This window comes from Raphanus sativus, chromosome 7 (assembly GCF_000801105.2).
Source record: "Raphanus sativus cultivar WK10039 chromosome 7, ASM80110v3, whole genome shotgun sequence".
NCBI lineage: Eukaryota > Viridiplantae > Streptophyta > Magnoliopsida > Brassicales > Brassicaceae > Raphanus > Raphanus sativus.
Genome location: NC_079517.1, coordinates 24,390,177 through 24,401,958, shown reverse-complemented (window position 1 = coordinate 24,401,958; position 11,782 = coordinate 24,390,177). Strand labels below are relative to the sequence as shown.

Genomic DNA, 11,782 nt, shown 5'->3' with positions numbered 1-11,782 from the left:
CTTAACAACTAAACTCTTTCTCTTAAATGGAGACTACTCTGCGTGTGAGTTTATATCACGGAGCATGGAACCGCAACGACGATGGTTTTTGGAATTTCCAGAGAAATTCGAGTGATCTAGGCTATTCTGTGTTGTTCAAACCGACGAAAACTTTCGAAAATATGCAAACCATAATCCGAGCTCGTTATCATATGACGAATGAAACTCCCCTGGCGATGGCTTACCACCCTCCGGAGTGGATGCTCGAACCAGATGGGACTTGCAGACCACCGCTTACTGTGAGTTCAAACTCTGAAGTTGAAGCTATGATGCATCTCCGCTCTTGGTTCACAGATCTCAAACTTTGCATTTCATCTGGATATGAAGATGTTGCCCATTTCCATTTTCTCATGAAGACTACGTTTACCGTCGGCGATGCAACCTTTGTTTTCAATGGTTAGTATCCATATTTCGTAAAGAATAGCATAGTTTGTTTATGTACATTTTTTTAAAAAAAAAAATGTTTTTGTAGGTTATAGTGATGACGAACTCGTTGCAAGCAAGGAAATTCTTGAAGAATTATTCAGCGAGCATGAGATGGTTGCAATCTACCGGGCCCATCTTGAAATTACAAAGGCAAAGCAAGAACAAGAAGAAAGAGCTGCTCAGTCAAGTGTGTCATCAACCAAGATAACCAAAGACGGTTAGTTATAAATTAATTATATAACCGGATAAATAACGACTATTGGTTTTTGATTATTTTTTAATATGTTAGTTGCATCTGGATCAAACCCGTCGGTTCCGGGAGAGTGAAGCAATCGGAAGCTATGTTCGTGGGAAGAAGCCAAAAAAAAGTATCACCAGTCCAAGTTGTTTGCTAAATCGTATTGTCTAATGCAGCGTGTTATATTATGAATAATAAACAGCGGTGATGTCTTTATCTAAAGATATCCTCTGTTTCAGTTGTTATGTTTTTTTTTTAATGTTGTCCTGTCTGTATGTCCCAAACTTATCTCCTTCCATCTAATATAATCGTTTCGTAGTAGATTAATTGTCAATTCACGTTATTTAGGCTACAATCTTAAACACCTACATCTCTAACTCATCACCGCAATTTGCGGGTAGAATTACCATAATTAGTTATAGTTTATTGTCTTAGTATTTAAATATTAAATAGCACATTACTAATAATTTTGATTCATGATAATACAATATTTATTTCTATATGATCTAAGAATATTGATAGTAGCTAGATATGCTGATGATTATAGAGTTTCTATGCTGAATAGATAATCTCATTAACACAAATACTATAATATTGTCTAATTGTAAATTTGAAAACTTAAACCAAGTCTATTTGAATTTTTTTTTTAAATTCTAAATAGCATCTTTTCCCATTAAAGAATAACAGTAATCTATGTTTATTATAGGCAAATAAATATATAAACTTCTTAAATAGTGTTTTATCATTATACTTATCATAGTTATATACTAATCTATCGTGCTTCCTATTAATCTGTTTATCAAATGGATTAGAATCTATGGTTTATTCAGTTATCAGTTTTCCTGAATATTATCCGGAAATAGTTATGTATATCTGAAACGATTTGTAATAACCGGCTAGAGATATTGTTAAAGGTTAACACACGTTATGACAAAATATCGGACCTTAATAAAACAAAGAGTTAATAATGGATTAACAAAACTCTAATCTAAACGAAAACAAACAAGGTAACAAGAGATGCTTCTTTAATGGACATTTAGAAACACATAAAGCACAAACCTTATGTTTCTTTACGTAAGCTTGCACGTTTAGATGCTTATATTACTGCATCCCTAATTTTATACTTCTAATGATGCTAGTATTATAATATGTATTTGCATCATGAATTATTTTTTACAAATAAACATGATAATATATTCCTTAATTCCTAACTAATGCATACATAGATGAAATACTAATATTAATAATTGTACTGTATGAACCAATAAGTAGCGAATTCTAAAACGCTACAATCTCCTTAAATGCTTTATTCGGATACATAGTCAAATTTTAAACATTCTACAATTACAAACCATAAATAACAAATTAGAGTTTCATGTGGTACTCATATAGAAGAACAGCCACCCTTTGCGCCTCAGAAGCTAAAATATGTGGAGTGATACAACGACAAGTTTCAATTCCAGAAAGAGCATGTGTTTGCATCAGTAGAACGGACGTTAGAGAAGAATCAGCTGAGATGATGTTCTGCGGAATGGATTTTGCTCGTTCAACAACCATTGGTCTAAGCTGAGAATTCGAAATTCGGAATCCAGCTTGTCTCATTAGGTAAGGAAACATCTCCGATAGTGGCTTGAATTCAGAACTGATCAAAGCTTCACTCCTGAGCGCGGTGTTGCAATCAATAACTGTGATCAGCCAAGCAGATGGATCCACACACAAGCCGACCCAATGTTTTTTATCAAGATTAAAAGGGAAGTAGAAACGATAGTCATCAGGAAGATGAACCATGACCTCTCCAAACACGTCCACAAGACTCTTGGTAAGCATATGGGTTTCCTTATCCGATACTTTGGAGAATTTCAGGTAACTGGTAGACAATGAGGCAACGAACTTTGTATTAAAAAATACCGATCTTTTGCCCTGAACTGGTAGAGACTGTTTAGCATATGACAAGCTAAGATGCTTCATAAGGATGTCCATCACCTACAGATAATTATATATTAATCCATAGAACAATATCTTCAATGATAAACGAAGAAGCTAATCTTACCTTTGAAGAGTACAGCCTGGCCCTTTCGACAATATCCACAATGTCTTTGGTTGAAACATTACACCCTCCGATATTGATAACACTACAATGGAAATTACATAGTACTATATAAAAAATCAATAATTAAATATCTTCTATTTAAATAAGATCATCGAATAACTTACAATTGGGATTTGAGCTTTTGGGCAAGTTTAGTATACTTTTGTGTATACTCCCAAGAATCAGCTTTCCCATAAACAACCATTTGGGCATCCCTTGCTCTGTTTAGTATATCTGGACTACACTGGAAAACGTCAACGAGACCATGGGTAACGGTTTTTTGTCTTTTGCCTCTCCTGCAGTCTTGTAGTTCAAAATTATTACTTTTTTCTGCTGCGACTTGTTCAGCAGCTGACCCGTTCACCAGGTCCTCATTGTTATCATCCTGAGACAAACCAAGGGAGAACGACGGAATCTCAGAAACAGGGAACAATTCCATGTCAGACATCTAAAATGAGAAATCCTAGTGTTATTATTGCTTTAAACCAAAATCACAGAAACTATAAAATACTATAGGTTTTACACTTTGTACCTGCTCTGCTGAAGTAGACGGAAACGGTGATGAATTAAGAGTTGTTTTTAGTCGCAAACTCTTTCGACGTTGTGGGAGCTTAACCTGAATGTCTTCTCTGCGAGTTTCGGGTTCTTTAACTGATCTACTGACAGTATGATCTTGTATTTATTCCTGAGACAAATCAAGCGAGAATGATGGATTCTCAATATATGAGAACTGATCCCTCGGGGCCATCTAAAAAAATTACTCTGTTAAATATCAAAGTTATATTTATATAGCTAAATTGTAACGTTTACTAACATTAACTGGAGAGGAAACTTTATCCGGCTCTGATGCTGGATGATGATCCCTTTCATTTTCTTCCGATGTTGCATCAGGATTGGGAGCTAATCCAGTTATATCAGACGGTAGACCTCTTGTTGGGAGTTCCTATTACCCAAACATTTTAAAGTAATAGTAAATTTAATCAATATGACTTGCAACGATTTGTTAGTCATACGAAAAAGATAAATGAATTTAAAAGTGGTTACATAATCAAGATTTTATTCTTACATGCAAATTATCTTCCGCAGAATGTGTTGTTTCATCTTGAGAAAATGTTTCCTTTCTTCCTTGACTCTACAAGTCACACAAGAATTATCTATCAAATTGGGCATAAATGACACAAGTAATAAATATCCGGTTAACATTCATAAGAACATATACTTGTATAGGTAACCGGAAATATATGAAAATTGCAGATAACGACTACGCTGTTGTTAAAAATTCGTAAAGCAAATGGTTGCATCTTATAATGGTTCTTGAAATATACTCTTTTTTTGGTTAGTGAACTCACATTTTCGATATCGTAGCACGGCTGATCCGTGTTGTCACAGTGTGGCATAGTAGATGGCTGCCCTTTCGAATTGATAACCGGATCCTCATGTTGATTCTTGATAATGCTTTCAATACCCTGGATGATATCTTCTTTGAACCGAAAAAATCTTTGCTCTACCATTGGAACCATAACAAACTCTATCATATCCTTGATCTTATTTTCCACAAGACTTCCTACCCGAGACTCCATCGAAGCAAATTCTTGACCAGCAACTTTGACAGTGGCATTTATATTCTTGGCCATCTCTCGAAATTTAGAAATTTCTGGCTTCATCTTGTCATATAGAAGAGTAGCAAACCTCTCGTCCGAGCCAGATTCTTTGGGCACCGCTTTCTTAGTAGCTTTTGTTGCTCTCTTCTTGCTCTTTCCCTTGCTACCCATTTGTTCAACATCAGCCATTGCTAATCCCCTCTTGAACATTGAGTTGTTGAAACAATGTTTTTCGCTGTATAGACGCAAAATGTTTTCAACTTTTGCATCTATTTTCTCGTCAGAGTAATCATCCTCTTCATCTTCCACACCAGAGGAAGCCTTGTCTTCGTTAATACATTTTACAGGAACCTATGTACAAATTAATTATTTAATTTTACAAATAAACCTTATTGAAATGTTCAAATTACTATATATGTATAAAATGAGACTGATAAATTTACTTCGTACCTCGCATTTCTGATCAACATCTCTAGCATGTCCTGGGCTTAATGTCAGTCGCTTATTATGCTTCTCGTGAAGATCATCTTCTTCCCTATCTGAGTCTGTGTCTGAAGATGAAGCAGCCTCTTGAACAACCTCTGTTAGAGCCGGCACCGCTTCAACCATCACCAATTGTATAGCGTGAACAAAACCTTTAAGAGCGAATGTATTCTGACAAAGCGCTATCTCATCTTTCTCCTTTATGCTAGTCATTAGCATATCAAAAGCAAGTCGGCCCCAAGGAAACGAAAAGAATTCGTCTAAATCTTTGATCATCTCTACATACTCTTTTGGAATCTTAGACTTCAAATTAGTCGGCATCAATACAGATGAAACCAGAGCAAGCAGAGCATACTTAATCCTAATATCTTTATCCACTACTGTTTTCTTTCGTAGCATTCTAATGACCGATGAAACACTAACAACTTCAGCACCACCAAATAGAGTAGGCCAATAGGGAGTTTCTGCAAGTAGTTCTTTCTTGTTTTTCCTAGATTTTTTTGGAAACTTCCCACATGGTAAGCCATTCACAGCAGCGAATTCTCTTAAAGAAAACCTAACCGGGTTTCCAGCAAAACGAAACCAAACTTCGTGCTTCTTTTTTACCTTAAGTTGTGTTGAAAGAATATATCGAGCAAACCTCCCAGAGAACGCGGGTTTGTCTGCTAGATCTATAAATTTCCCAAAGGTAGAAGCTTTGATGAATTGGATTTCCTCGTCGGACAAAGTTCTTAGGATTTTCCGGATTCCACTCGAAGGATGATAAGCAAGAACGCGAACGCCAACTGGTTCTTCACCATCGGCAAACATTCGGTCAGGAAGTTCCATCATCTCCGGTATATCTTACGACTCGGAAGAAATAGGTGAGTCAACCAGGCGAACACGAACCATGATTCTGTGTGTAAAGGAAAAAGATGTTTTTTGTAAACAAGAATACAGAACTTTTAAATCAATTTCATAAAGCTGCAAATAATCGCGACGATTGGTTGGGCTTAACGGTTACAATAATTTTGAGCCAAATTTTCTTTGGTCAGATGGAAAATTAAATCGAAAAATATACTTTGGTAGTATCGGTTTTTCTTTAGTCTACGCATGCAAGCAACATCAAATCTTTATAATTCATGTTGTCAGATAGCATGTAGGCTATAGCTTTAGGGATTGAAATGGCAATACGAATTACGATTCTTGATGAACAGTATATATAGTCATTTGCCTAAATAGACGAATCATTGTGTATATGGGACGCAAATACTCTTAAAAATATATTTTTTTTTCTTTTCTGATGCAATCTCAAAATGGATCAACCAATATGATATGAAACAATAACTAGGATGATTTTTTTTTGAATTTTCAGATTTTTTATGCAATGCAAAAAGAAATGGAAACAACTTAAATGTTGATTTTTTTTTGACTTTTAAAATGGCAACAAATGAATGCAAACACCTTCTTTTTTTTATATATGAAAATATCAAAAATTATGAAACAAATATGATATGCACGAAATAAAAATGATATACCTCTTTTTTTTAATGCAAGATTCAAACAAGAAACAAATATGGAATGCAGATTTTTTTTTTGACTTTTTTTTTAAGAAATGGAAACAAATAGCTAAATGAATGCAAACAAATTTTTCTTTTCTTTTTGTGATTGAAATGAATCAAACTCAATAGTCAAAAAAACTCTCTCTTCCTCCTCTCCCTTCTCTCTTCATAAGATCTCCTTCTTCACCATCGTTCACCGGCTCCGGCTGCTTCCACAGAGTCGGAGTCGGGTTTAATCCTTTTCTTTTGTTTCTTCTATGCTTTTCATCGGTTAGATTGCATGCGGATTTGGATGGTGATAAGCTGAATTTTCAGATCTTTTCTTTATCTGATTTGGGCTCTATTATTTTGGGATTAAAGCAAGATCAACGGTTGGTGGTTTGTCTTCTTGATGCATGCACCTCTTCTCTGTTGATGGTGTCTTTGACTTCCTTCCATTTCGATCCTTCATCCATTTTGACTCTCAAGATTGATGTTTGAATGGATGGTGTGATTCGCTCCCTGTCATCAACTCAGAGGTCCGATCGAGCCCTCGTCTCTCACAAGCTTCGGCGTTTACATGTTTCGTTTGCATGTCGTTCTTCAGCCTCCTAGGCGTTTGCATGTCGCTCCTTAGTTGAGATTGACTCCGCCATTTCATTCCGCCGTCTCCGGATAAAAGTAAGAACAGTGTGTTCTGTTCTCCGGTTTGAAGCTTAGGTTTTCTTTGGTTAAAATTGCTATGCTTTTTCACTATGGGAGGTTCAAGTTCTTCATCAAGGATACGTCTTTGGAGTGTTGGTGTTTATCTTTGGAGCTTTCTTCCTCTTCGTTTTCTTTTTGGTTTTTAATCCTACTTTAGCTTTATCCTTTAATCTCCATGGATGTTATCTTAAGTTGGTTTTAAAATGTTTCCCTAGTATAGGGCTCAGTTTCCGGAGAACTTGTTTCTGCCGGCTTTGTTTCCGAGAACCAGTGTGTTGGTTCGTCGGCCCTGGTTTGCCGGGATTTGTGAAATCGCCGGTCAATGTTGTAATCGCAGTTGTTCAATATAATCATCCTTTAGTGTGAAAAAAAAAGAATCAAACTAAACAACAGGTCGACTCCTACCTCACACTTTTTATGGTTTTCAATTTTATGCTGAACAAAGAACACAAAATGCAAAAACTGTTTTTTTTTTTTTTGATTTAAGATGAAACAAATGCAAGCAAATGAGATATGATGGAAGGATAGATATCACCTTAGTCAGGAGCTTGAGCTCTGATACCAAAATGTTGTGGGCACAGGGGGGGAGGGATAACCCAAGAATTGATAGAGGTTGGATCCAAGCTACAACCTGAACACAAAGAGAATAGATTTTTATGGGTTTTTATAAGTTTTATGATGCAAAAAGAAGCAAATATGAATATAAATCAGAATGATAATATGAATAAAACAAATAGAAAAGGGATAGATTGATGGAGATGGGATCTTTGTTTCTGGACTGAAGTCTCTCTCAACAAGGATCGATGGATGGAAGATGGCATGAAGGTGGGATCCGGCCTGCTGGACTGAAGTCTCTCTCAAGAAAGATCAGTGGATGGAAATGGAATGATGGACGCCACAAAGCTCTGTGAAAGGAAGCTTTGATAAGTCTGATTGCTCAAGAGCTGCTTCTCACACACTCAAATGACTTAGAACAATAGTTTTGACAAAACTAGAAAACTGTATTTTTCATTGATATACCATGAATTTCACCCATTTTTAGCCATGGTATATGAGAGTTTTCAATCATATTTACTACGTTTTCAAATTATTTTAGAGTATTTTCAGGCACAGGTACTTAATTGAAAAAAGCAATACTTTTAAGGCATTTTTGGAGTATTCTCACGAATGAAGAATCGACCGATAGGAATCATGCAAGATCGGACGATTAGAGTCAATTACAATCGACCGACAGATATCGAAGAGTGTCGATCGACATTAAGCCATTCGATGGATCACGATTTAGAAGATTTTCAAGTATCACAAAGTGTGCTATTTACACAATTAGTCCATGGCCGCCTGTTAGGCTTTATATACTAGGGTTTTGTATCATTTTAAAGGCAGACTTGCCTAGAGACCTAGTGGAGAAGAGAAGCAATTTGGCTACCTTAGGAGAAGAGTTAGAGTTGGAGAGATAGATCTGAGACTGCAAAACAAAGAAGATCTTGAACTCCCTTTTTATCTTACTCATTAATCTTGTGTTCCTTATTTCATATTAAGTTTTATTCAAACCATCATGACTTTGTCTCTCATGAATATGTCTGAGTAAACCTAATTGTTAGATTTAGGTTTCTCATAAGGGTGGATCTTATGATAGATTGTGACAATTGTTAGGGTGATTAAATTAGTCTTTTCACTTTAGTTATTCTTAATACTAGATTTAGGATTGATCACCCTTAAATCTAGATCTTAGGATTGAAAAGATAACCAACTGTATACTCTCAATACCCTGAAATAAACTAAAGTGATCTAACTGACTAGACACATGCGAAAGGTGGTCAAGATCATTAGAGAACGTTTTCAACCAAATCGATAATGCTTGCTAGAATTACCACCGATCGATACAACCATCGTTGTACCGATCGATTGTTTGAAAGGTGTATTGATCGATTAGACGAAAGTCGTATCGATCGACTCTTTTCCGAGATCAACAAACGACAGTTGAGATCCGGGATCTAGTAAAGGAGACCCTACTGGTCGTACCAATTGCTTGAGTTTAAAGTACTAAACCCCTAATGTCACTTTCAAACTGCATAAATCCATGCCTGAGAAATACCTGAAGCTAGCTATTTTCCTCATTAAGAAACAACCTTCATTTCAGTTACTGAACAACTTCCTTGTTCACTTTAATATTTATTGCTTTAAAAACATATAAAACCTTACGTCTATCTTCACTTCTAATTAATTGAACCTTCAAGTAATCCTAGAGTCCTTGTGGATTTGATCCCTAAGTACTACATCTGAACCTCTTATTTGAGAGAGTAATTCACTTTTTAGGGTAATTTGAGTGATATCAAATTTGGCGCCGTTGCCGGGGACTCTTTCTTATTACTTTTAGATTTAATTTAGGATTTAGCATAGACTTTGTTACTTTTGCTAATTTTTCTATTCTTTTGTTTTACAACACAAAGGATGGAGAATACAGATGTCGGCCAAGCATCGATCGACACAGAACATTGTCAATCGAGCGACGCAGATACAGAAGAATCGATCATTTCATCCGAAACTTTATCGATCGATACCACCCAGCCGGAAGCAGGTAAGTACCCTCTTACCGATGCTGATAATGAGAAAGTAGTCCAAACTGAACCAATAGGTCAATCAAGCAACATTTCTAGCCAAACTAATGAAAAACAGGGGACTGAAATCCTTGTTAAGTCAAACTCTACCTTAAACATAGGTAAAGAAATTAAATTGCCCTTGCAAGACTACTTAAACCCCAATAGGACCTATTCCAATAGGTCTGCTATTAGAGTACCTGACGACGTCACCACGAAAACCAAGTTTGATGTTGATTACTATAATATGGTGCGTCGAAACCCTTTTAAAGGATCTTCCTTAGAACATCTACAAGACCACATCAAAGGTCTAGAGGAGTTAATTCCAGACGAATACATTCGTTGCAGACTCTTCCCATTTTCACTAAAAGGGGAAGCTTTGAGATGGTTAAACTGTCTACCAAAAGGATCCCTGACTAGTTGGAAGGAGATTAGAAACATTTTTCTTAAGAGATTCTTCGACGATGCTCGTTACTGGGAAGTAAGGAAGCGAATCTCTACCTTCCGTCAAAATCCTCAGGAATCATTCAAAAACGCTTGGGGAAGATTCAAGAGTTATGAACTCGAATGCCCCCACCATGGTTATCCAGAACCACAATTTCTTAAGATCTTTTACAAAGGTGTTATTCTGAGCTATAAGACAACGCTTGATCCAGCAAGCGAAGGGAATTTTGTTACTAGAAATCCTATGGAAGCAAGACGCTTAATCGAAAACATGGCAACAGGAAGATCTTATGAAGAGATGAATGAAGAAAAAGAAAAAGCTGTAAACTCGATAGAAAATACTGAGTTAGCTGAGATAAAGAATTCTATAAATTAGCTTCATTCCCTTCTAACAGATCTAAACCCACCTAGACTGTGCCAGTACTACAATAAAACTCCTCCTATATCAGAAGATGAGCCCGACTTTATAGAAGAATTAGATACTACTGATCCTCATTATGTGTTTAACGTCGACAGCTTTACACGAGACTATGAGATCTGTATACAGTCTCGTACTGGGAGAGAGAAGTACAACCTAAAACAAGCCCTTACAGGAAACCGTAAAATGAAATCCGAATTCAATGGGAAAATAAACAGTGTTTACGGTGAACTAAATCAGAAGATGGATTCATTAATTGAACACCTACGGGGAACGGAAGACCAAATTGCTAACCTGGCAACTACTCTTAAAAGAGAGACAGGTCGTCTTCCTGGAAGGACCGATGCTAACCCTGGGGCAAAACGCCAGGCATATGCCGTGATGTTACGAAGCGGAAAACGCCTTGAAACAAATGCCAGAGACGATACCAGAAATAAAAAAATCATTGATAACGCAGGAAAAAGCAATTCCAACCCCATAGAGCTTCTTGACAATGATTCTGACTCGGGAACATCAGAACAAATAAGAAATTTTTCAAATAAACAGGATCAGGGAAGAACTGTAGACTTAGAAAAAGAGAATCCCGATGCCGAGATCTAAGTCGATCATCTAGACGTACCAAATATCGATCGATCCTCTGTGAAGGAAAACGATCGACCGTCTGGCAACACCAACGATTGCAATACACAATCTACCGGAACTGAAAGAGTCTATAGAACTCCTCCCCCATTTCCTCCAAACAAACCACAAACTAAGAAGGCATTGGAACATGCAATCTGCAAAAAGGCCTTCGACAAAATCACTCTCGAGATGTCTCTCAGTGACGCCCTTAAGATAGCCCCCTCGGTGAAAAAGTACGTAAAATGTATGATATCCTCGAGTGGAGAACAAAGCGTTATGATGGTGTCAGAGGAAGTAAGTGCGATGATACAAGGAGAAACTTCAATCAAAAGGACTGACCCTGGTAGTTTTGTCCTAGATTGCAAGATACAAAACGCACGTTTTCCTCGATCTCTTTGTGATCTTGGCTCTAGTGTAAACCTCATGCCATACTCTGTGGCAGTTTCACTAGGTTATAATGAATTCGTTCCAACGCCTATCACATTAGTTCTAGCTGATCGTTCTATTAGGGTACCTGAGGGAATCCTCGTAAATGTACCAGTCAAAATTGATGATTGCTTCATACCAACAGATTTTGTTGTACTAAAGTATAAACAAGTGC

General features: G+C 36.7%; 2 protein-coding genes and 1 non-coding gene across 3 annotated transcripts; 1 reads left to right on the top strand and 2 right to left on the bottom strand.

The window, feature by feature from the left end:
* LOC130497584 (uncharacterized) lies at nt 1-1,016 on the top strand. The gene is made up of 3 exons (XM_056990505.1): nt 1-435; nt 512-682; nt 755-1,016. The coding sequence occupies exons 1-3, from the start codon at nt 27-29 to the stop codon at nt 790-792; spliced, it is 618 nt and encodes a 205-aa protein (XP_056846485.1). The 5' UTR covers nt 1-26; the 3' UTR covers nt 793-1,016.
* A 1,052-nt stretch (nt 1,017-2,068) lies between these two features.
* On the bottom strand, nt 2,069-5,707 carry LOC108831236 (uncharacterized). The gene is made up of 7 exons (XM_018604798.1): nt 4,844-5,707; nt 4,142-4,744; nt 3,859-3,924; nt 3,607-3,735; nt 2,918-3,240; nt 2,754-2,835; nt 2,069-2,686 (listed from the first exon to the last, which is right to left on the bottom strand). The coding sequence occupies exons 1-7, from the start codon at nt 5,705-5,707 to the stop codon at nt 2,069-2,071; spliced, it is 2,685 nt and encodes an 894-aa protein (XP_018460300.1).
* A 4,469-nt stretch (nt 5,708-10,176) lies between these two features.
* LOC130498193 (small nucleolar RNA R71) lies at nt 10,177-10,283 on the bottom strand. The gene has a single exon (XR_008937114.1). It is a non-coding gene; the product is annotated as a small nucleolar RNA R71 (small nucleolar RNA).
* Nucleotides 10,284-11,782: the final 1,499 nt, after the last annotated feature.